Below are 26,387 nucleotides of genomic sequence, written 5' to 3'. Positions count from 1 at the left end.
CATCTGCTAGCCAATTAAACGCCAGTTCCAGCTGGAGTTGATTCCCAATTCACAATGGCCACCATTTCCCCTGAGACAAGTCCGTTAATCTTGTAGCTTTGTCTTTGCATACCTTTTATTTCAAATGGAAATGTTATTTTCTTGCAGGCCTGCGTTGTTTAATGTGGCTTGACATGGTACATATATTTAACCAGACAGGGAGGGGAGTATAATACAAATTCCCAAGGTGAGGGGGAAGGGGGGGGCTGGGTGTGGGGAGGGGTGTAGTGAGAAGATGGATGGGATGGAGAGGGACAAGATATAAACAAGAGGAACTGAAGATGGGAGACACAGCACTGACCACTATGGCCAAAAAAATGATGATATAATCTTTGCGTCTTCCACCATATTAAGAACAACAAAACAAACAAAAATACTAATAATAAGCAGAAGGGGAAGAGAGGGTGTGACGGTGGGAATAAAAAAACAACTGAACAAACAAAAAAAACCAAACAAACCCACTATGACCTGAACATGTATTCAAACTCTGAAGATTCATTCTCTCTCTTGTACATTTCCTAAAAAAATAAGTTTGAATTACACATCATTACCAAGAGTCACCAAAGCAAACACCAGCAGGAGTGTAATTCCTACTTTGTGCAAAATACTCTCCAAAGTAAGTTTGGGGGTGGGGAGGGGTTGACGGAGATTGTAACTTACTGACAAATGTTTTACATACACTGAACTGATGGTAAGAAAGAAAAAAAAAACAAAAAAAAACCCATTATGGTCAAGGAGTTAAATTTGTGATGTCTTCCACACTGACTGATAAACAAAAAACAAAACAAAAAATCCAAGACGTAACAAACAAACAACCACCACAATATGGTCTGGTCCTTCAATGGCAGTGATTCTTGTTCTACTGCAAATCACAGACGTGTAATACAGACTGACTCCGTGATGGGACATTTTGTGTTGGTACCAATATACATCTGGACGTAAACTGATATGCTCTTCCATTTGTTTGGTGTCTTGAAGGCATCTGTTCCTGAAACTTACCCTTTGTGCACCCTGGAAAATGGATTGGGCGGTCACATAACTGTGGGCGTGGCTTGATTACGTGATAAAAAGTAGGCTCATTCCCTTGACTGACAAGCATTTGTGTGACCTGGCAAAATGATCGATGGACACTTAGGCATTCTCATAAATGTGGGCGTGGTTTGATCACATGACAAAAAGTAAGCTCATCCATTTGCCTGACGAGCTTTTTTGTGACCTAGTAAATTGATCGATGGATACTGGGGTGCTTATAAAACTATGGGCGTGGCTTGATCATATGACAGAAATAAACTCATTCATTTGATCGACAAACATTTGTGTAACCTTGCAAATCAATTTACAGGTACTGGGGCGTTCATATGATGGTGGGCGTGGCTTGATCACAGCTTATCCATTTGATTGACAAGCATTGGTGTGACCTGGCAAACTGATTGGTAGATACTACAGCAGTCTCATTAAGTGTGGGCGTGGCTTAATCACTATACAAAAACATGCTCATCCATTTGATTGGCACACATCTGTGTGACCTGGCAAATTGATTGATTAGTACTATGGCGTTCACATTAATGTGGACGTGGTTTGATCACTAGATAAAAACATGCTCAACCATTTGATTGGCAAACACTTGTGTGACTTGGCAAATTGATTGACCGGTTCGAAGGCGGTCACATTAACTGTGGGCGTGGCTTGGAGAAAATACTCATCCATTTGTTTGACAAACGTTCGTGCAGCCTGGCACCGAGGTATGGGGCAGTAACGTCACTACAGGTGTGGTTTGACCCAAGCTCAAGGGATGACCAATAAACAATTGTGCAGAAACAGAAACATCTATGCAAACACACATCAACACACGTGACCCAACACACACACAAGGGCTACAAACTTGCTGAAGAAATATAAAAACGACTACTTAGGACCAGGGTGGTATAAATGTTACCTGCCCTTGGATAACGGTGGTATAAACTTGACTTGTTCTCCAAGGTCAAGGGATATCCTTGGGATGAAAATCATCACGTCCTTACTGTCACTCGCCAGTCAAGCTATTTTCATAACACTGATCACAAACACTAGACAGTGACATGACTGGATGTTACATATATACAGGCTGCTCGCCTGCAATGTGCGGTTTGTAATGGACGCCCACCTCAGTATATTCTTCCCCTGCCCCTCCCCACCCACACACCCTGAACATTTTACCAGGTGTTAAATTTCCACAGGAAAAAATTCATGACAACAAACGACAAATGGAAAAAAAATCGTGAAGACATTATGTGCACTGCACAAACTGACTAAACATAACTGCTCGGATGATGACAAGAAACAGCAAAGTGGATGAAACAAAAATACCACACATATTCAATTAAATAAATTACCTGTGACACTAAAATAAATTGTGACACGACTGAAATGAAAAAAAAACTCAATTACCTTCAACCTAACCAAAATCACACTTGACGAAAGAACCAGACTTAAATACCTTGTGACATAACTCATAATAAATCACCTGTGAGCCAACGAAAAAATATAAATGACCTGTTAACACAAACTTTATGAAATAGAATTTTAAAAGATCACCAGCGACAGAAACAAACAACGCCACTCTCTAGTCAAACCACAACAAACCTATTACCATCACCCCCCCCCCCCCCCAACCAAATCTCCACCCTATCTCCCCTGCACACAAATATCTCTGTGAAGCCAAAGACGCTGTCTGTACTGTGGCATAACATCTGTGTTTGTGGGCTGCAACTCCCAACTTCACTGGTATGTACATGCCAGCTTTTCACATGCACCACCGTCTTTACCCAGCCGTGTAGGCAGCCATACTCCGTTTTCTGGGGGATGTGCCACAACTGACAACAGCAGCTGTGTCTCAGTCCTGTTTTGTGCCCCCACACCCCCTCCCACACATCCCCCTCTTGAAAAATGTTCAGGCAATCTTTCAGTAACAAAAATAAAAATTAAAAACAGAGAAGATGGAAACAAAAAGAGAAATTAACTTTCTTCCACTTCAAAAGTCACAGTTCCATAATGCATGAATCTGACCTTGTTTTTCTACCTATTCCAAAAAAAGCATTTCTCAACATTTTTGCGTCAATTAACAATAGTGACCGTTCTGCTGGCATTCTGACCAGTAACACGCACAAAGAGACAGCAACACAAAAACAACACACACACACAAAGCAACAGCAACACACACACAAAGCGAGAGCAACACACACAAAGCGACAGCAATACACACACACAAAGTGACAACAACACTCACACACAAAGCAACAGTAACACAAATACAAAGCGACAGCAACACACAAAAACAAAGAGACGGCAACACACACAAAGTGACCACAACACTTGCACACAAAGCGACAGCAACACGCACAAAGTGACAGCAACATGCACAAACAAAGCGACAGCAACACGCACAAACACACAAAGCAACAGCAACACACACACAAAGCGACAGCAATACACACACACACAAAGCAACACACAGAAACAAAGTGACAGCAACACACACAAAGCGACAGCAACACACACACACACACACACACACAGCGACAGCAACACACACAAAGTGACAGCAACACACACACACACACACAAAGCGACAGCAACACACACAAAGTGACAGCAACACACACACACACACAAAGCCACAGCAACACACACACACACAAAGCAACACACAGAAACAAAGTGACAGCAACACACACACAAAGCGACAGCAACACACACACACAAAGCAACAGTAACACAAAAACAAAGCGACGGCAACACACACAAAGTGACCACAACACTCGCACACAAAGCGACAGCAACACGCACAAAGCGACAGCAACACACAAAGCGACAGCAACACGCACAAACAAAGCGACAGCAACACGCACAAACAAAGCGACAGCAACACGCACAAACAAAGCGACAGCAACACACACACACAAAGCAACAGTAACACAAAAACAAAGCGACGGCAACACACACAAAGTGACCACAACACTCGCACACAAAGCGACAACACAAAAACAAAGCAACAGCAACACACACAAAGTGACAGCGACACACACACACAAAGCGACAGCAACACACAAACAACACAACAGAAAAACAAAGCAACAAAAACACACACACACACACACGCAAAAAAAAAAAAGTACATTCTAAAAGATAATCAAAATGATTGATTCCTAAAATTAAGAGCACCAAGCAGCAGCAAAATGGCATATATAGCAAATGCTCCCCACAAATATATTTACATGATGACATAGTATATAAATTTTTTTTTTTAAAGAAAAAAAAGAAAAACAGGCCAAAGATAAAAATGGTGTACTCCAAGAATTCGCACTGACAAGCAGAAGACATCTGTATCTACGTGTTCACATCAAAACAATCAATAAATATATTTACATACATCACTATCAAGATTGAAATAATTTTTAAAAATTATTTAAAAAAAACAAAAAACAAACCCAGAGCAGATAGCACGGCCTTGTCATATTAAGTGCTGATATACTCAAGTAAAAGGGGGAAGAAAAAAAAATTGCCAAGGAAATAATGAAAACAAACTGTTGAATGGAAGACAAACAAATCATTTCAAAAGGAAACACATGTCAGAAAATTTACTGTACAAGTCACAAGTGAATTTCAGTAGCATAAATCAAGGTAAAAAGAAATACATTCACGTTGAAGTTCAAATTCAAATGACAAGTCCCAATTCAGAAACGTGACTCAACCTAACCAAAATTTGTGTTCAAATGCACAAAGGACATCAAATTCCAAGACCATTATGAGATTCTAAGCTCAAAACACAAACGAATCAATGCATGTTAAGTTCAAACGAACCAATATATATATACATACATACAAAAAAATCATAAATTGCACAGTTTTAAAAAAAATACTGACATGAGCATGACAACAACAAAAATCAACGCATACAAGCTGAAACAAAAATGATTCAACTTGCACGATGAGCATTGGAAGCAAAATGTCAAGTCAAAATAAACCAGAAGAAAAAAGAATCTCAAAGAATCTCAAGTGCTGTGGGGTAGGGGGTGGGGGTGGGGGGTGGGGAGGGGGGGGGGTGGAGGGACTGGTTTCCAGTGCTTTGTCTAACAGACCATTTAGTCCATGCACTCACTCACGTGTAAGGTGAAAAATCAAATCACTTAAAAGTTGGAATCCATGTGTGTCGCAAGACATTGATGAAATACGTTTGCATGCTACCGCTGAAAAAGCTACACTGCACGCTTCTCGTATAGAAAAAAAAAGAAGATAAAATAAAAATAATAATAATGAACTACAGAAACAGACTGCAAAAAGAACACTTGTATGTATGTATATATATATATATATATATATATATATATTTAAAATAAATAAAATGAAGTTGAAAACCAATACCTATTTTTTAAACAAAAAATTTATCATAAAAAAAATATATATATACTTATATGTATTGTTCATACCTGCATTTTGTAGCATATATTTATACATATATGTGTTGTTTTTTCATGTGTAGAGGTATCTTATTATGCATCACTGTATACGTGTTGTTTCATGTATGGCGCTTAGAGCCCATTACACAGGGAGTTTGCACCATATAAGTACTACTTGTATCATATATACACAAAAGAGAAACCTAAAGAAACACTTTGCAAAAAGAATACTGAGCATTTTGTTGTATAGAAAAACAACAACAACAGCAACTACTACTAAAAAAACAAAAACAAAAAAAACAACAACAGACTTTGCAAAACAAACAAACAAAAAATCCCACTCAAATGGGGAGTTTGTATCTCCCAGTTTGGTTATACATACCATGTCAAACTGACGCAAACTAGGTCTATAATTCTGTTTGGCCAAAATTCACAGTAACTCAGTGATAAGACGTCCCACAATTAGTCTGCCGGCAGTCTGTCAACCAATCAAACGCCATTTGCGGCTGGAGCTGATTACTTGCTCACAATGGCCACTGTTCCTGAGACAAGCACATCAGCCATGTTGCTCAGTCTTTGCCAACCTTTGATGCATTCAAAATATCATTTTCGTGCATGCTTGTCGTTTGATTCCGCTTCCAGGAACATTTTCGTCTCGGAATTCATATCATTTACGTCGTTTGCATCAGTTCTTGGGACTTTGCAAAAACAACACTGAACACTTTTCTTGTATAGGTAAAAAACAACAACTTCAGAAACAGACTTTTGCAAAAGCAAGAGCTTAACACTTTCATGTATAGAAAAAAGAAAACAAAAAAAACCAGACCCTGTAAATTCCATTAAAGCTATCATCACCGGCAGTCCACTTCAATCCAGTCACTTCCCAGCAGCAGTTCAAACTATGCAGTGTCAGCGCTTTAAAAGCCAAGTCATGAAACAAAGTGTGAGCGATAGAAAAACAGTAAATTTCTGGAGCAAAGAATATCCATAAGTTGGGGGATGAAAAAGAAGCAATTTTCTGGAGCAAAGAATTTCCAGAATGTGGGAACAGAAAAGGAGCAATTTTCTGGAGCAAAGAATTTCCAGAAGGTAGGGATACTACTGATTCTGAAAGATAACCCCCCCCACCCCCATTCTCCCCCACTCCCCCTGTAACCCCAGTGGTGGAAGGTAAGTCTTGTAAGAGAAAACAAGTTTGATTAGGGGAAGGAAAAACAAACAAACGCTACAAACAGAAACTAAACCAACACGTGGAAGAAGTATCAAACGCTTTTGCGGGAAGGAAGCGTAATATTATCCAATGTATAGGAATGGATTTCAATCCCAGCAATATGGGAATACTGTAGGCCTGTCCAACATATGTATTACTTTGTGATGGTCAACATACAGAAAAGTTTGTACAGCTCCAAAGTGTAGCAGGAAAGACAGTGTGCAACAAGAGGAAGATCGTGTCTAACGTACATGGATGGATTTCAACATGGGTGGGAAGAAAATGGGGAAGATTTAATGGGGAATCCTATGCAACAGGGAAAATATATGGGGAAGGCTTATAAGGGAAAGACTGTATCCAATGTAACAGGAAGAATATGATGGGAAGGTTTTAAGGGGAAAGATTGTATCCACTGTAAAAGGAAGAATATTAGGAGATTTTATGGGGGAAATTTGTATCCAATGTAACAGGAAGAACATATGGGGAAGGTTTTAAGGGGAAAGATTGAATCCAATGTAACAGGGACAATGTATGGAGAAGGTTTTAAGGGGAAAGACTGAATCCAATGTAACAGGGACAATGTATGGAGAAGGTTTTAAGGGGAAAGACTGAATCCAATGTAACAGGGACAATGTATGGAGAAGGTTTTAAGGGGAAAGATTGAATCCAATGTAACAGGGACAATGTATGGAGAAGGTTTTAAGGGGAAAGACTGAATCCAATGTAACAGGGACAATGTATGGAGAAGGTTTTAAGGGGAAAGACTGAATCCAATGTAACAGGGACAATGTGTGGAGAAGGTTTTAAGGGGAAAGACTGAATCCAATGTAACAGGGACAATGTATGGAGAAGGTTTTAAGGGGAAAGACTGAATCCAATGCAACAGGGACAATGTATGGAGAAGGTTTTAAGGGGAAAGACTGAATCCAATGTAACAGGGACAATGCATGGAGAAGGTTTTAAGGGGAAAGATTGTATCCATTGTAACAAAAGAATATATTGTGACCAATGTAACAGGGAGAATTTACAAATTATATGGGGAAGGTTTTAGGGTGAACATTGTACTCAGTGTTAACAAGAATAATTCACACATTATATGGGCTAGACCTTTAGGGGAACATTGTACCCAGTGTAACAAGAATAATTCACACAGTATATGGGGAAGATTTCAAGGGGAAGATTATATCCAATGTAACAGAAAGAATTTACACCATGTATGGGGAAGGCTTTGAGGGTAAGATTGTCTCAAACAGAAAGATTTTCAAGAACATATAGGGAAGGTGGTCAGTATCATATGCCAAGGTTGTTGGGGAAGATTTTGAGGGGAAGATTGTATCCTGTGGCGACAGCTGTTTCAATTCGTTTCTCAATGAGGTGTTACTGTGTTCAGACAAATCCATATACGCGACAACGCATCTGCATGGCGGATGCCTGACCAGCAGCACAACCCACCACGCTTGATCAAATCTTAAGTGCATGCAAATATATTCATGTGCTATCAGAGTGGATTTCTTCTAAAGAATTTGCCAGAAGGCGACACATTTGTTGTCATGGGATTTAAAAAAAATTTTTTTTTTTTTTTCAGTGCATGCTGTACACGGGACCTCGGTTTATCGTCTGATCTGAATGACTAAACGCTCAGTTTGATTTTCCAGTCAAAACTTTGGGAGGAAGAAAGGGCGCGCAGCCTGGATTCGAACCCAGACCGTCATGGACACTGTACTGGCAGAAAAACATCTTAACCATTCTGCCCACCTTCCCCATGAAGGGTTGTGACAGTGGAGTGATAGCCTAGAGGTAACGCGTCCGCCTAGGAAGCGAGAGAATCTGAGCATGCTGGTTCGAATCCCGGCTCAGCCACCGATTTTCTCCCTCTCCACTAGACCTTGAGTGGTGGTCTGGACGCTAGTCATTCAGATGAGACGATAAACCGAGGTCCTGTGTGCAGCATGCACTTAGCGCATGTAAAAGAACCCACGGCAACAAAAGGGTTGTTCCTGGCAAAATTCTGTAGAAAAATCCACTGCGATAGGAAAAACAAATAAAACTGCACGCAGGAAATAATCCAAAAAAAATGGGTGGTGCTGGGGAGCACCTGGGGAGAGCAGCCCGAATTTCACACAGAGAAATCTGTTGAGATAAAAAGAAATACAAATACAACACAGAACAGTTTGGAGCAGCAGCAGTGATCTTTGTCTTCAACACCACAGTTGTGAGCGAGACGGTGACAGATGATGATTCCATAAAAACCTGGCTATTGAACGAATTGTTATATAAGTCGCATCCCCTAAATTGTTTTCATAATTCATCATTGCTGCAGTGGTTTATAAGCCGCAAATGTTACATCAATCAAAAAACAAGTGCCAAAAACGTCTTAAAATTAGACACAGAAAGTGAGAAACTCAACAGACACAGTTTGAAAGCTGTATCGTAAGCACTGCGTTATGTTTTCGGCTTGATGGAAGCTGTCTGAGCAAGGGTGATCAACTGAACGTTTCATGTGCATTAACTTACTCAGGATGACAAGTTTTCTCCCTTGCTTTTCCCCACAGACGGCCCATTTGTAAGGGTTTGGAAAAAAAATTACAAAAAATACAAAATACAGAGTAAGAAAATGAAACTTTCAGAACTGGTTTATTACGTGTTGAGCTATTACATATATAAAAAAAAAAAATCAAATTTCTCATCTTATTTTTACAGTTTTGCCATATGTAGAAAATACTGCCAATTTTCCACCCCGAATCACTATACCCATGCTCGCTTTCTGCATTAAATTCGCTTTCTTCTTCTCGTCATCATCCACCTCTTCAATGTCCGACCCTTCAGTTTGTAGCATTTCAAGTACTTCAGCAACCCTAAAACGTTGCCGTCGCTGCCTTGTTCGCTTCACAACATTTTGAGAAGAGCCCGCTTTGCTAACAGGCTGGCACGCGAGCAGACAACCGGTCAGTGACTTTGTCAGCGTGTGTGCGAGACAGGCCACACATGGCAGGCTGACCAATCATACCATTTCATTGTGGAGTGATCCAGAATAGCGAGCTCTGCTTGGCTAATCACAAAATCACGTATACAGCGCGTGATGGATTTTTATTTCTTGAAAATGCTATTCCATTCCGTCGTCTGAAACTGAATACATTTTATGTAGGAATGCTTATGCATTCCTCCGTCCAGAGAGAGTTAAGTCCATGTGTGAATTTGGAGAGGGGAAAAACGTGAACAGTTAACACTAGCCACATTTACAGTGAGTTTTGAATTCACGAAGACTCAAAACCAGTTTTGAAATCTAATATGAATATAAAAATAAGTCTGGAGACTGACGGCACTTGATCTGACCTAAGCGTGTCATCGGGAAAACCCACAAAATCGGAAAAATCCACAAACAATCTGCGTCATTATTTTAGCCCCAAGAGCCGTAAAGGTCAACTTTTATGTTGAACTGTAACAACATCCATCAACAGCTCAAACTATTCAATAAAAATAAAATAATATAAAATAAACTCATGCACTGAAAACATTACAGCTCTATGTGTGTGCATGGATATGCAGTTCAGCACATTCACATACTCAAAACACACGCACGTACTCACACACACACACACATGATCATTCATGTAGTTATCAATGCCAACATACCCAGGCACAAAAAAACCAGGAAGAGGATGAGTGGAGAAAGGGGGGGGGGTAGGAGGGTGGAGAAAGATTTAAACACAAAACGTATTTGGCACTTTTTTTTGGAGAATATGTAAAAAAAAGGATACTGTAAAGGCAAGAAGCATGAAAATTGAAACACAGATAAAACATTAAAAAAATTGCAACAGAACATCAGATTTGGTAATACAATGATAAATGTGACAAAAAGTGTCAATATGGTTTATAAAATTATTTTAAAAAAAAAGAGTGCTTTTGTTTTTCTTTTCTTTAAAACTAAATCTAAAATTTACAAAAAAGATGTAAAAAAAAAAAAAAAAAATCCTGCAAAAGAGCCGATTGTCAAATCAAGCATCAAAAAGCATAATACATACATGAATGAAAAAATACTATATACATATTTGAATGTAGAAAAAATGTTATTGCACAAAAATGAACAGTGAATTGTGGACCAGAACACATGACTAACTCATACAAAATATTAATTCAGTTTCATCGCTTGGTTAAACCCAGTGCAGGAGTTACACTTCCTCGTACACATCATTATAAATAATACTTGTAGCAAATGTGGAAAGCAGACACACATGCAAACATCTAGTCTCCAGAATGCACATTCTTTATCCAATGGAAAATGCACACACACACACACACACACACACACACACATACATTCTTTCTCTGCCCCTCCCTCTCTCTCAAAATGTGTCTGTTACAAACACACCATCCTTTCTACACGTGTGACACGATTCACCCAGTACGCCAAAGAAAACAAATTCCGATTCTCATGAACACCAGGAAGAAGCAACGGAGATCATTCAGTGAGTTCCATGCCAACTCAATAAGCCAGAGAGATTACTCCATGTGGATAACTGGCACACACACACACACACAGACACACACACACGCACGCACGCGCAAGGACTCACACACCCACATGAATATGCTGTGACATAACGACGGTCTTTCACTACAAACACTAATACTTCATGACTGTCACTCTTGCCGACAATACAAAAAAAAAACGACACAGAAAACCATAAACCCAGAATCTTCACTTCAACACACTCACACCTGATGACAAAAGGTCCTGATAAAGAAAGAAAAAAAAATACCTCCCCTCCCCCTCACACCCCCCTTCCCTCTCCACACACACACACACACACACACACCCTCCCTCCACCCACGAAAAAAAGCCTTGGTTCTGGAGTCACTTCCCGACAGACAGGAAAACCAACGAAGACTTGCTGCTGCTCACCGAACAAAGCCAGTGGGGTAGTGGTGGAGGCGGAGGTGGGGGATGAAGCGGTCGGTGGTGGTGAGGGGGGTGATGGGTGGGTGGGTGGGTGGGTGAAGAGCGAGGGGGAGAAGGTGGGTGTGGAGTGTGTCATCTCTGCTGTTGGCAGGATGTGTCTGAAGGGGAGGGAGGGTGGGTGGGGGGTGGTGTCAAGACCGGTTGTGGTGCCAGCCAATCTCTAAGTTGCCAAGGCAACAAGGGCCGTCACTGTGCCACACAGTCGCTGGAGTCCTCGCTCCTCCGTGATGTCGGAAGCTGTGCACATATGTTCCTGAAACAACGTCAGATTCAGGGGTTGTTTTTTTTTATTTATTTATTTTTTTTTTAATGTAAGGCCAAAGCCGCATTTGAAGGGAGTGGTGAACTTTCAGTAAGTACAAGTTATTTTGCAGCCAAATAAAAAAAAATCTGATCTCTCATATAAACACACAAACTGTATGAGGAGACTGTGAACACACACACACACATTTACGTACATTTTTATACATACATACATGAATTTTTACATCTATACAAACACACATACACACATATACTTACATACACACAGGCATAAACATGCACACATTCATGTACATACATGTACTCAGGACACAGTAAATTCTCCTATTTTACACAGTGTAAATTTAAAACAAAGACACAAACACAAACACACAAAAACGAAGTCACAGAAGTCACTGCTCTTATCAAAGCAACGATCTTACAAAGAAACTAGCTGTCAGTACAAAACTCCCAACTCCCACCCCTAAAATTGATTCATTAAATTAGACAGTACAGTTTTTAAAACAAAGATGATACTTTCCAGACACAAAACAGACACAAACAAACAAGCGAAGTCGCAACAATCACCCGTCTTATCAAAGCACTGATCCTTACAAAAGAACTCGCACTCAACAGAACCTCCCACCCCCTAAAATTTATTCATTAACTTTTTTTTTTTCAAATAAAAAAAATGAAAGAAAGTAAAATCTTCTCTTCTTCTTTCGTGGCATGCAACTCCCACATTCACAAGTGGGCTTTTTACCTGTATGACTGTTTTCACCCCACCATGTAAGCAGCCACATTCCGTTTTCGGAGGTGTGCATGCTGGATACGTTGTTGTTTCCACGACCCACCAAACGCTGACATGGATTACAGGAACTTTAACGCATGTATTTGATCTTCTGCAGGCATACGCACGCAAAGGGGTTTCAGGCACAAGCAGGTCTGCACATATGTTGACCCGGGAGACGGGCGCAATAGCCAAGTGGTTAAAGCGTTGGACTGTCAATCTGAGGGTCCCGGGTTCGAATCATGGTGACGGCGCCTGCTGGGTAAAGGGTGGAGATTTTTACGATCTCCCAGGTCAACATATGTGCACACCTGCTAGTGCCTGAACCCCCTTCGTGTGTATATGCAAGCAGAAGATCAAATACGCATGTCAAAGATCCTGTAATCCATGTCAGCGTTAGGTGGGTTATGGAAACAAGAACATACCCAGCATGCACACCCCCGAAAACGGAGTATGGCTGCCTACATGGCGGGGTAAAAACGGTCATACACGTAAAAGCCCACTCGTGTGCATACGAGTGAATGCAGAAGAAGAAGTTGACCCGGGAGATCGGAAAATTCTCCACCCTTTACCCACCAGGCGCTGTTACGGAGATTTGAACCCGGGACGCTCAGACTGAAAGTCCACCCGTTGAAAGTAAAATAAAATAAATAAAAAACCACAAAAAGTCAGCATTACCTGATCCACGCCAATCTTCCTGCAGGCATCCAGGAAGCTCTCCACATTCCTTCGTGACTTGGCCGATGTCAGCTTGGGCTGCAGAGGAAACCACAGAACGAAACATCAATCAGTCAAAGAAACTCCAATAACATCAACCAAAACCATCAAAACACACACATACACACAGATCTGCACACACACACACACACACACACTAATAATCATGATTTGCAACAAAACAAATCAAACTTCAACATATTGATAACCATGTTCTAGATGTAACTTGAAATAAAGCATGAAATAAATACCATAAACCAATCACTGACAAATGCCACTGATACTTACATGGTATCATTTTTTTCAAATTATAATATTTGTCAGACATTCAAAAACAAAATGAAATTCATCCCAAACAGTTCCCATATTACGCTCCTCATTTTTTTCAAATTATAATATTTCTCAAACATTCAAAAACAAAATGAAATTCATCCCAAACAGTTCCCATATTACGCTCCTTGCAAATTCTGTTTTCTCTGTCTTTGCCTTCTCTTCTTCCTATATCGATCTGCAGTTTATGATTACTGCAACGAAACTTTATGAAAGGATATTTGTATGTTTCTGGAAGTTGTGAGATATATTTTTCTTGACAAAAACAACACAGGACGGAGTGACTGATTTTTTTTTTTCCATCTCCTACTCAAGCACTACTACTACACATTCTTTTTTTTTTTCTTTTTTTCTTTTTTTACAATCTTTTATCATTCCACCTTTGGGTTTACAATTTTGTCACAGTAACAAAAGAAGTCATCTCATTAGTGATTCTATACCATGTTATCACCATAAGACATTCATTCTGAGGTAATGTACAAAGATGGATTCCTCTTTTGCTACTGGACGCATGCGTACATAAACTAAATCAAGACATGAATAAAGCAACACATATATAAATACAACGACACAGACATACACACACATATACATATATGTAGCACACTGTATGAAAAAACGATGATTAGAACACACACAAAAAAAGGGAAAAAAAAAGTGAAAAAGAGAGAAAAGACCCCTTGTGTGATGTAAAATTTTGTGTTCAGCTGTATACAGGGAGGTGTGACCGATTTCTGTCACGCTGAAAACCAGGGGCCCCTAAACTGAAGTTAAAGGCTGAAGTTGAAGGTCGCACAGACGGGCGCAATAGCCAAGTGGTTAAAGCGTTGGACTGTCAATCTGAGGGTCCTGGGTTCGAATCATGGTGACAGCGCCTGCTGGGTAAAGGGTGGAGATTTTTACGATCTCCCAGGTCAACAAATGTGCACACCTGCTAGTGCCTGAACCCCCTTCGTGTGTATATGCAAGCAGAAGATCAAATACGCACGTTAAAGATCCTGTAATCCATGTCAGCGTTCGGTGGGTTATGGAAACAAGAACATACCCAGCATGCACACCCCCGAAAACAGAGTATGGCTGCCTACATGGCGGGGTAAAAACGGTCATACACGTAAAAGCCCACTCGTGTGCATACGAGTGAACGCAGAAGAAGAAGAAGAGGATAGCTCTCCAATTCCGTGCTTGGGGCGAGTCCTGTCAAGGCCTTTGGTATCAGCAAACTCATGGGGGGGGCTGTTGTTGGAGGGACGTGGTGGCAGTCTCCACACGGGAGGAGAGGGGGAGATGCTCACTCAGTCTGGCTCCATGATATAAGTCATTATTGTCATCAGTAGGGGGCTTAGTAAGTGGTGCCCTTAGTACGTTAAACCAGAGCAGGCACTAACGACCACCACCAAAGGTGACTCAGCAGCAGTGCAGGGTCTCCTCTGGTGTGTGCGGCCTCCTGGCAACCTAACATCGATGGTTCCCTGCGGACTGCCGACGCTGGAACTGTGACGGACGAACCCAGGTGTGGCCGTGTATGGTGGAATCTAAATGAGCGGCATGGGAGTAATGCCACTGAAATGGTGCAGATGATGGTGCAGCAAAAAAATTTTTTTTAAATCAAAAATAAAAAAATCTTCTTCTTCCAATAATGTCCAATGGTTGTTGACCTTTATTCACATTTATCTGTATGACTATTTTGTTTATTCACCCCCACATGTAGGCAGCCATACTCCATTTTCAGGAGAGTGCATGCTGGGTATGTTCTTGTCTCCATAACCCATCGAACACTGACATGGATTACAGGATCTTTAACATGCTCGTCTGATTTTGTGCATGCAAATACACACAAAGGCGGGGTTCAGGCACTAGCAGGTCTGCACACATGCTGACCTGGGAGATCGGAAAAATCTCCACCCTTTACCCACCAGACGCCGTTACCGAGATTCAAACCCGGGACCCTCAGATTGAAAGTCCCAACGCTTTAACCATTCAGCTATTGGGCACCAAAAGAAAAAAAAAAAGGAGGAGGAAAAGGCACATACAACAGCAGGTGAGGGGACGTGGATGGTGGCCACAGAGCGAGGACGGACATGATTGGCCAGGTGACACAGCACCACTCCGTCCTTCAGGGCCTCCGACACCTGGTCAGGTAGCGTCACCTTTAACCTGGACTCTATCGCCTGTACATACATCATCGTCGTCATGTTAACAATCACCCGGTCAGGTAATGTCACTTTTAACCTGGACTCTATTGCCTGTACACACATCATCGTCATCATGTTAACAATGGTGATGAGGATTATGACTTTGACAATTATAATAATGATAATGATGATGTAGATGATGATCATGACAACAATATTAATGATGATGACAATGCTGCTGATGACAATTATGAAGATGACAACAATGATGATGATGATGATAATGATAATGACAACAATGATGCTAATGAAAATGACGACGATGTCGAAAACAATGATCATGATGACGACAACAACAACGGTGATGATGGTGATGACAACAATCATGATGATGAGGAGGAGGAGGAAGCTTAACAATGATGATGATGATGACTTTGAAAATGACAACAGTGATGATGATGATGATGGAAATAATGACAACAGTCATGATGAAGATGGTAATGATGAGGAGGAGAATGATAATGAGAACGACGATGACACAGACACACACCTGTCGGAGGAGGGAGATGTGTTGGCTGTCCTCACGCGGTTGCTCGGGGCGACGGCGGGAGGCGGAGGTCGTCTCCTTGACATCCTCCAGAGAGCGGGCTGTGACCAAACACACAGCCCGTCTTTTACTGGGCGTAGAGAGCAGTGCATGCTCAGTTTTTGTGTATTTTGATTCAGGCTTCTTAACTCACTCCGGATGATGGCGTTCCTGACGTATGGTAGCGTCCCGGACAACGGAACGCTACTGCGGTTTCGATAATTAAATTTTTTTTCCACGTCTTCCTCATGGGGTAGCATAACAATCGCAGCTACACAGGGCAGCGAGTTTCATTCAGTTACTTTATGTTTTGTATTTTTTGTGATTTTTTTTCCCCTAACCCTAACAAATGGGTTGTCTGTAGGGGAAAGCATGGGAGAAAACTATTCGTCCGGAGTGAGTTAATTCAACATTTGCTTTGTAATTTGAGCTTTGATTCAGGCTTTCTTATTGCTCACCGCTTTCTTTGTAATTTTATCTTCTCATCCTCTGTGGTGAATCCAGGATGACAAAAAAAATGTAATGACCAACATAACATCAACAAGTTATTAGCAGGATGTGAGCACATTTTATTCCTGTGAAGTGAAAAATGAAAATAATGAGCTGTCTTTTAAACACAATACAAAAACAAATACCTCCCCCCCCCCACACCCCCCCTCCCCTGCCCCCCAAAAAACAACAACAACAACAACAACCCAACAACAACGTATACACCCAGACTTGACTGAAAGAAACAGACTTACTTTGTTTTATCTAACTGAAACCAGGCGGAGGGCACAGACACAAAATGGAGTAACAAAACCAATGAAAACCTTTGGACTTTCCAGCTCTAAAGATATAACTCAGACATATTATCATGTCCACATGTAACAGAGAAGAATACAACTGTTTCTACAGTGTGCATGCATTTTTGTCTGCATACATACAAGAGGATATATGTGTGTGTACATACGTAAGGATGTGTGTGAAGCACACGCATGGACTGGCACACACATATGTATGATAATCCACACGAACTGTGTGTATATATAAATATAAATATATATATATATATATATGAGAAACACCCCTGAAAACAGAGAACGGCAGCCTATATGGAAGGATAAAATAGGTTGTATATATAAAAGTCTGCTCATAGATACAAGGGTATACAGGAGCTGCATTCCAAAAATGAAAAAAAGACAACAAATGAACAAAAATATAAAACAAACAAAAACTTCAGAAAAGGAAAGAAAAATGTGAGCAGAAGTGAGTTTGGGACAGGTGGAGGTATGAAGGTGTTCGTTCTTACCTGTGGTCTGTTTGCATGGCAGGGCGGAAGGTCGACCATTGCTCAGGTGAAGCCGAGATGGCTGGTCTGGTTTTCACACACACACACACACACATATAAACAAATATGAATCAGAGCATACACACACACACACACACACGCACAAAGACACACACACACACACACTCAAACACACATACATACACACACATACACACATCACAAACACACATACACACAAACACTTACCCACCCACCCACCCAAACACACACACACACACGTGGCATCACACACACACATATACATACATCACACACACACACACACACACACACATGACATCACACACACACATAAACATACATCACATACACACAGACACACACACACACACAAACACATATGACATCACACACACACACACACACACACATACATCACACACACACACACATGACATCACACACACACACATGACATCACACACACATACACCACACACACACACACACATGACACACACACACACACACATACACCACACACACATGACATCACACACACACACACACACACACATGACATCACACACACACACACACGACATCACACACACACACACACATCACCCCATCTCACCAGAACGTCCTGCTTTGCCTCCTGAGCTCGCCCCGCTTCTGGTTGCCGTGGCAACCCGCTTGCTCTCCCCGTCACCACCGCTTGCTCGGGACTGCAAGACAAAGCCGACAACGATAACACATCTCTCAATCCAGATATCATCTTTATCATTATCAATATTTTACCAGTGTCATCATTATTAATATTAATATCATCATTGCTATCATTGTCATCAATATCACTGTCATTCTTGATCATAATTATCATCATCATTATCATAAGTAGCAGTATTTGTAGTATTATCATCATCATTATCCTCATTACTATTATTACTATTATTATCATCATCATTACTAATATCATTATTATTGTTATCGACACTTACAAAGCACCTATCCTCGGTCAGAGACCAAGCTTCAGGTGCTTTCCAAACATGGAGTCATTTGCACAACGGGCTGCCTACCTACCTGGGTAAAGCTCACTGACAATGACAATGACAATGACAAATGTTTTATTGAGGGTAAAATGGATAAGCTGGAAGCTTCTTTACACCATGCCCTCACACACGCATACACACACATTGTAATAAATGAAATAAGTATGAATAATAAATGACATAGAACAAACCAAATAGATAATAATAGTCACATAAATGGATGAATCAAAGACTACAATTACGGAAACAGGAAAATCATACAAAACATTGCCACATGAAAATCTTCAAACACACACACGTGTGTGCACACACAGGCATCATACACATAATCTCGAACACACAAGTACACGGAGATACACACGCATACTTACACTCGCCGATTTTCCTTGCTTACACACTGCTGGAGAACAATTAATCAAAGTACGTTGGCTTACTAGGATCTCATCATATGCTTTGATTTTGCTGGTACTAATTACATTTGTTGCATCAGATATTTTTGATACGCTTTTTGACTCACTTGTGTAAACAAAGTGAGTCTATGTTTTAACCCGGTGTTCGGTTGTCTGTGTGTGTGTGTGTGTGTGTGTGTGTCTGTGTGTCTGTGTGTCCGTGGTAAACTTTAACATTGACATTTTCTCTGCAACTACTTTGTCAGTTGACACCAAATTTGGCATAAAAATAGGAAAAATCCAGTTCTTTCCAGTCATCTTGTCTAAAACAATATTGCGCTTCTGGGATTGGCACAAAAAAATAAAGAATGAAGCCTAATTATATGCAAAGTGCATTTACTGTTATCTTTATATTTTTTGTATTCTCTAAACTTGGCACTTTGATCCGATATTCTGACCCAACAGCTAGAGCAGTCATTATTATCATTTTTTGTTCAAACAGGAACTTCTTTTGCTAAGCATGGAATTTTTATTTATTTTGCAAACGTTTTGGTTCAGATAGTAAAAAGGGGAAATTACTCTGTAATGCGAGTGGAGTTAATTTGCTTTAAACTGATCTTTCTCATCTTAAACATTACATTTTGAAACAAGAGAGGCAAGGCCTTCAAGACTCACTTGTGATGCACTTTTTAAAAAAAATCCAAGCTTTTTATGTATTGAGTATAATTTCAAAATGTAATGTTTAAGATGAGAAAGATCAGTTTAAAGCAAACTAAGTTCCCCAGCAGAGTAATTTCCCTTGTTCTGCTATCCTCACCAAACCGTTTGCAATAAATAAAACTTCCATGCTTAGCAAAAGAAGTTCCTGTTTGAACAAAAAATGATAATAATGACAGATCCTTTGTTGGGTCAAATATCAGATCAAAGTGCCGAGTTTAGAGAATACAAAAAATATAAATATAACAGTAAATGCATTATACTCAATACATAAAAACTTGGATTTTTTTAAAAGTGTATCACAAGTGAGTCTTGAAGGCCTTGCCTTTCTTGTTTGAAAGATGCTATAGCAGATCTATTTCTAAGATACTCGGGGATTTCATTCCACAGTTTACCACCAGAATAAGTGAGAGAGGACATGAAAAGGTTAGTGTCACAGCTGCTGTTAGGCACTCATCATCCAAACAATACAGCCCCCCTCCACCACGCCTACACAAATACAGACCACCACCACAACCCCCCACCCCAATAATATGGTCTTCCTTTACGATACAGTTCCCCCTCCCCACCCCACCCCCAAATAATACAGCCCTCCTCCCAGCCCACCCCTACAACAATACAGACCCACCCACCCCCAATCCCCCCTCCCCTCCCGCCCCTCCCGCACTATAATACAGACTTCACTTACAATACAGTTCCCTCCCCCAATCAATAACCCCCCCCCCTACCCCCCGACCCCTCCCTACAACACTACAGACCACCACAACCCCTCCCCACCCCCCACTGCCCTATAATACAGACCTCAATTACAACAGTCCCCTCTCCCAAATAATACCCCCCACCCCCACCCCTCCACCCTCCCATCCCTACAACAATACAGATCACCACAACCCCTCCAACCTCCTCCCCCGCCACCCCAGCCTATAATACAGTCTTCCCTTTCAATACCGTCCCCTCCCCCACTTCGCACCCCACACTTAAAACAATAATAATAATAATAATAATAATGGATTCTTATATAGCACACTATCCAGAAATCTGCTCTAGGTGCTTTACAAAAACGCTTTTAACATCATATCTATGTTACACACACACCAAAATGTGACCGCACGCACGCACACTGCATACATACATTTTAACATACATGTGTATCTAACAGCTACCCTAACACATAGGCAGACACAAACTTACATATACATGCATGGTACACATACATATGTATACACACATAGCCAAGCACACCTAACAAAAAGGAAGTGGACCTGCCACAATTGAATTTATTGCTGAGGGAAAAGGTGAGTTTTGAGACGAGATTTAAAAGATGCGAGGGAATCAGAATGACGGAGGTTATCAGGGAGCTTGTTCCACGTCTTTGGCGATTGAAAAGAAAACGATCTGTGTCCAAAACAATACAATGTGGAGTGATGGCCTAAGGCGTTCGCCTAGGAAGCGAGAGAATCTGAGTGCGCTGGTTCGAATCACGACTCAGCCGCTGATATTTTCTCCCCCTCCACTAGACCTTGAGTGGTTGTCTGGACGCTAGTCATTCGGATGAGACAATAAACCAAGGCCGTGTGTGCAGCATGCACTTAGCGCACGTAAAAGAACCCACGGCAACAAACAAGTTGTTCCTGGCAAAATTCTGTAGAAAAATCCACTTTGATACGAAAAACAAATAAAACTGCACACAGGAAAAAATATTTAAAATATGGGTGGCGCTTCAGTGTAGCGACGCACTCCACCTGCGGAGAGCAGCCTGAATTTCACACAGAGAAATCTGTTGTGACAAGAAAGAGAAATACAAATACAAATACAGACCCCCACCCCCCCAGCTTATAATACAGTTATCCCTTTCAATACTGTCCCCTCCCCCAAATAATACAGCCCACTCCCACCGCCTTACAACACAACCCCCCAAGCCACCCAGCCACACCCACACCCACACCCCCACCCACCTTGGCTGACCCTGAAGAGGAGGAGCCCTTGGACCGGGGATCTTCCAGGCGTGACTTGGGGTGGGACGATTCCGAGGCCGCTTTGGTCCCCGCCTGTCTGTGGCCGCCACCCTCCTCCTCCTGGGTACACACCCACCACATAGTCACACAGTGTTGTCCGGGATTCGAACACCCCCCCCCCTCCTCCCCTTTTTTTTTTTGTCTCTTCATGATGATAGTAAAGAATCTTTGTATGTTGATCAATGGTCAGTTTCAAAGTAAATTTCAAGAAGAAATAGCAGCTCTTTAATATACTAGTGGATTCGAACCCCTTTCTTCCCTTCATAATGATAGTAAAGAATCTTTGGATGTTGATCAATGTTTCATTTCAAGGTAAATTTCAAGAAGAAATAGCAGCTCTTTAATATACTTCATTATAGTATAAAAAAAAATTATAAAAAAAAAATCTTTGTATGTTGATCTGCGTTCAATGTCTTGAATAGTAAATTTCATGGACGATAGCAACTTTTTAACCTTCATAATGATAGTAAAAAGTCTTTGTATGTTATCTAAGTTCAATGTCTTACTAAAAATTTGAACTTCAAGGAGGAACAGCTTTAATACACTTCATAGTCACAGCAACAAAATCTTTGTATTTTGATCAATGTTCAATGTCATATTTGAACCCTTAGTAAATTTCAAGGCAGAATAGCATCTCTTTAATACATGGTGATTGTAGTTTTGACCAGGTTACAAACCCTGTTTTCCTTCATGATAATAAGAAATATTTGTATGTTGATTATGTTCCATGTCTTATCTGAACGCTATGTAAACTTCAAGAAGGAATAGCATTCATACATATTGATTGTAATGTTGACCAAGTTTTTAACTTTTTTCTCCATGCTAATAAAATTTCATATTTCTATTAAAATTTAATGTCTTTTTCAATGCTATAGTTTTGCATAATGCAAATTTCAAGGAGAACAACAACTCTAAAATATATGCATACTGATAAAAGATTCATTCTGTCATGGGATAATACTGTATTCACAGTAAGTTAAACATACTGATTCAAAGCTTCGTTTCATGGAGGAATAAAAATTATATCTACACATAATGATTCTAATATCAGTTCCAAACATTCTTCAAGTCTTGTGCGCATATTTGTGTGTGTGTGTGTGTGTGTGTGTGTGTGCGCGCGCGCGCGCGCGCACGCGTGCGTGCGTGCGTGTGTTCTTGTGTGGTTGTGTCTGACCAAGATTTTATTGTACAACACTTTGAGATGTTTGAAAGCACTATATAAATGTACTTTAGTGTCATCATTATTATCATCATCATCATCATTATTATTACTAACAATATCATCGTAATCATTATCATTACTATTATTTCACAGCTCATAGCACTGATTCTTTATGATAATCCCATGGAAGAATACCTGGCTTGTTTTGTGGGGCTTTTTTTGTTTGTTTTTTTTTGTTTTGTATTGTTTGTTTGGGTTTTTTTTAGAATATCAATCTCATGTACCCAACAGTTGCTACTAGAATAACAAAAATTTCATGTTGGATCATCACAGCTCCTAATGCTGATTTTGATTCTAACGTCACTGGAGAAATAACAAAAGTAGCCACCCACACTAATTTTTGGCAGCAACTCACAAACACACAAACTACCCAGATTCACAAAGACCACTGACACTTACAGCTGTATGAATGAACGCACTAGGTATATTTTCATTCTCAGACAAACCCTTTAACAACTAAAACAACAAATGGGGAACGTGAGACAGATACATTCAGGTTTTCTGCAGCGTCTGTTCCAGTAATTCTCACCAACTGTCAATTCCTTCCCACTTCCCTGTCTAGTTCCAACATCATAATCTTCAAAAGTTACTCTGAAGATCTCTAACCTGTTATCTCCCTAAGGACAGCAAGAATGTGTGCACACACATATTGCGCGCGCGCGCACACACACACACACACACACACAGAGCTACACAAGCACACTCACACACATGCTCACCCTTAAAGCACACACACTCACACACATACACACAAGCTAAAACAATATTATTCAAAATATCGAAAATATTTTTTTCAAGAAATATCATGAAGATATCAAGGGCAAAAAGCACTAAAATAAATAATTAATAAATAGTATTCACACACACACACACACACACACACACAATTTACATGTACATAAAACATTTTAAAATAATTATTTCCAGATATCAAGTAAATACAAATTAGGATGAACAATCAATTGGTTAATACATCTTAAAATTAAAATAAAAAACAAACAAACAAATAAGCAGTACCCACAACCACACCCAAGCACATTAACACACCCAAAAACTAGAAGAAGAAAAAGAACCCAAAACAATAATAAAATAAAATAAGTGAATAAAACTAGATTTTAAACTGGGAGAAAAATAACAATCAATCACAATCAACTGAAAGATGACAGGAAGAGGGTGAATAAACAGAAAGAAAGAATGGAAAAAACAGAGGATCCACAGACTTAAAAGACATCAACTGTTATCATAACTAGATGGAAAACTCCACACAAAAAGGAGAATCCACAGATTTTGAGACATCACTGTTATCATAAGCAGATGGAAGGCTCCAAAAAACAAAATCAAAACAAAACAAAAAAAAAGGATCCACAGTCCCTACTGACATCAACTGTTATAACTAGATGGAAGACACTGACTTCAAAGACATTAACTGTTACCAGAGCTAGATGGAAAACTCCTAAAAGAAGAAGAAAAAAAAAGATGCACAGACTTCAAAGGTTATAACTAGATGGAAAACCCCCAAAAGAAAAAAAAAAAAAAGAACCATAGACTTTAAAGACATCAACTGTTATCATAACTAGATGGAAAACCCCCAAAAGAAAAAAAAGAGGAACCACAGACTTTAAAGATATCAAGTTCAACCCCCAAAAGAAAAAAACAAAAGGAACAATAGACTTTAAACTTAAAGACATCAACTGTTATCATAACTAGATGGATCCACAGACCTTATTGACATCAACTGTTATAACTAAATGGAAGACTCAAAACAAAAACAAACAAAAAAAAACAAAACAAAAAAAAAAAGATTAAAAGATCCATTCACTTTAAAGACATCAAATGTTATCATAATTAGATGGAAAACTTCCCAAACAAAAAAACAAGGAACCGCAGATTTTAAAGACATCAGCTGTTATCATAAGTAGATGGAAGATGAAGACTCCAACAACTTCACAAGACAACACCAAACTATCCTCTGCTATCTTCTCAAAAGGAAAAAAAAAAGAACACTTACACACACACACACACACACACACACACACACACTTACACACCTACACACACATCCATGCACGCACACACCTGTGCCACTTAACAAAACAATCAAGAAGAAAGATGGAGGAGGAGGAAGAAGTTGAAGTAGGAGAAGGAGAAAAAAGAAAAAAGAAGGAGAAGACCATGAAGAAGAAGACAAAGAAGAAGATGAAGATGAAGAAGAACAAGAATAAGAAGGAGAAGAACAAGAAGAATTAGAAGAACCAAAAACAAAAAAACAAAACAACCCCCCCTCACCCCCCCCCCCAAAAAAAACAAGACCAAAAAACAAAAAAAAAAAAAAAAAAAAAAAGAACTAGGAAAAGAACCAGGAAAAGAACAACAAAAATCACAAGAACCAGAATAAGAAGAACCAATAACAAAAATAAAGAGAAGGTAAAGACTGCAAAAAAGGAGGAGGAGGAGAGGAAGGAGAAGAAGAAAAAGTAGTAGTAGTAGTAAAACCTGTTAACTAACTCCAGACGATGGAACACTATAGTGTTCCTGACGTAAGGTAGCGTTCCGGACGACAGAACGCTACAGTGCTTTCGACAATTAAAAATTTGCCTATGTTTTTCTCATGGGGTAGCATAAAAATCGCAGCTACACCGGGCACTGCGAACGTGTCAAGGGTCGAATGGAAAGTTTCTTCATGAGGTTTCCGTGACTTTTCACTCGCTGGTCAGCCGTTGACCTTGGTACCCCACATGACAAGCTAATCTGCATACGTATCGAAAATGGCATCGCAGACGATACAAGTGGAAATTTTTGGAGCAAACTAGATCACGACAGCAGCTTTTTACTGCTGCTGAAGTGATTGAAATGCTTCAAACTGAAGGTTTTGACATCGACGAGGACGATGAAGACGTTGGATAAAGAATCTGCAGTGAGAGAAAGCTACCAGCAAAAAGGTACTGACAGTGACTCAGCTTCTGAGGGCTGTGAAGAGACGGAGGGGGGTGGGCGTACACATGACGTTAGAAGAGGGGTCAGTGGGTCAAGTACATGGAGTTTATTCAGTTACTTTGTGTTTTGTATTTTTTGTGATTTTTTTTCCTAACCCTTACTGACTTTAAGGGTGTCACGCCGATAGGTCGTTAAACTCAACTCTTCCTAACCCTTACAAATGGGTTATCTGCACGGGAAAGCAAGGGAGAAAACTATTCGTCTGGAGTGAGTTAAGTGATCAGAAACCCAGAATAAAAAAAAAAAAAAATTATAAAAAAAAACAGCAAGAAAAAGGACCACA

At 40.1% G+C, this 26,387-nt stretch overlaps 1 protein-coding gene across 1 annotated transcript in view; it reads right to left on the bottom strand.

The window, feature by feature from the left end:
- Nucleotides 1-10,271: 10,271 nt before the first annotated feature.
- Nucleotides 10,272-26,387, bottom strand: part of LOC143276864 (uncharacterized) — a 69,626-nt gene continuing 53,510 nt past the window's right edge. The window contains exons 15-21 of the mRNA XM_076581521.1: nt 21,829-21,948; nt 18,353-18,443; nt 17,734-17,799; nt 16,407-16,504; nt 15,755-15,892; nt 13,356-13,433; nt 10,272-11,897 (exon numbers count right to left, since the gene is read on the bottom strand). Of these exons, the coding sequence (XP_076437636.1) occupies nt 11,805-11,897; nt 13,356-13,433; nt 15,755-15,892; nt 16,407-16,504; nt 17,734-17,799; nt 18,353-18,443; nt 21,829-21,948 (684 nt within the window). The 3' untranslated portion in view covers nt 10,272-11,804. The remainder of the gene's footprint in view (nt 11,898-13,355; nt 13,434-15,754; nt 15,893-16,406; nt 16,505-17,733; nt 17,800-18,352; nt 18,444-21,828; nt 21,949-26,387) is intronic.

The sequence above is a fragment of the Babylonia areolata genome, chromosome 33, assembly GCF_041734735.1.
Source record: "Babylonia areolata isolate BAREFJ2019XMU chromosome 33, ASM4173473v1, whole genome shotgun sequence".
Classification (NCBI taxonomy): Eukaryota; Metazoa; Mollusca; class Gastropoda; order Neogastropoda; family Buccinidae; genus Babylonia; species Babylonia areolata.
This window is presented reverse-complemented; position numbering and strand designations above follow the sequence as displayed.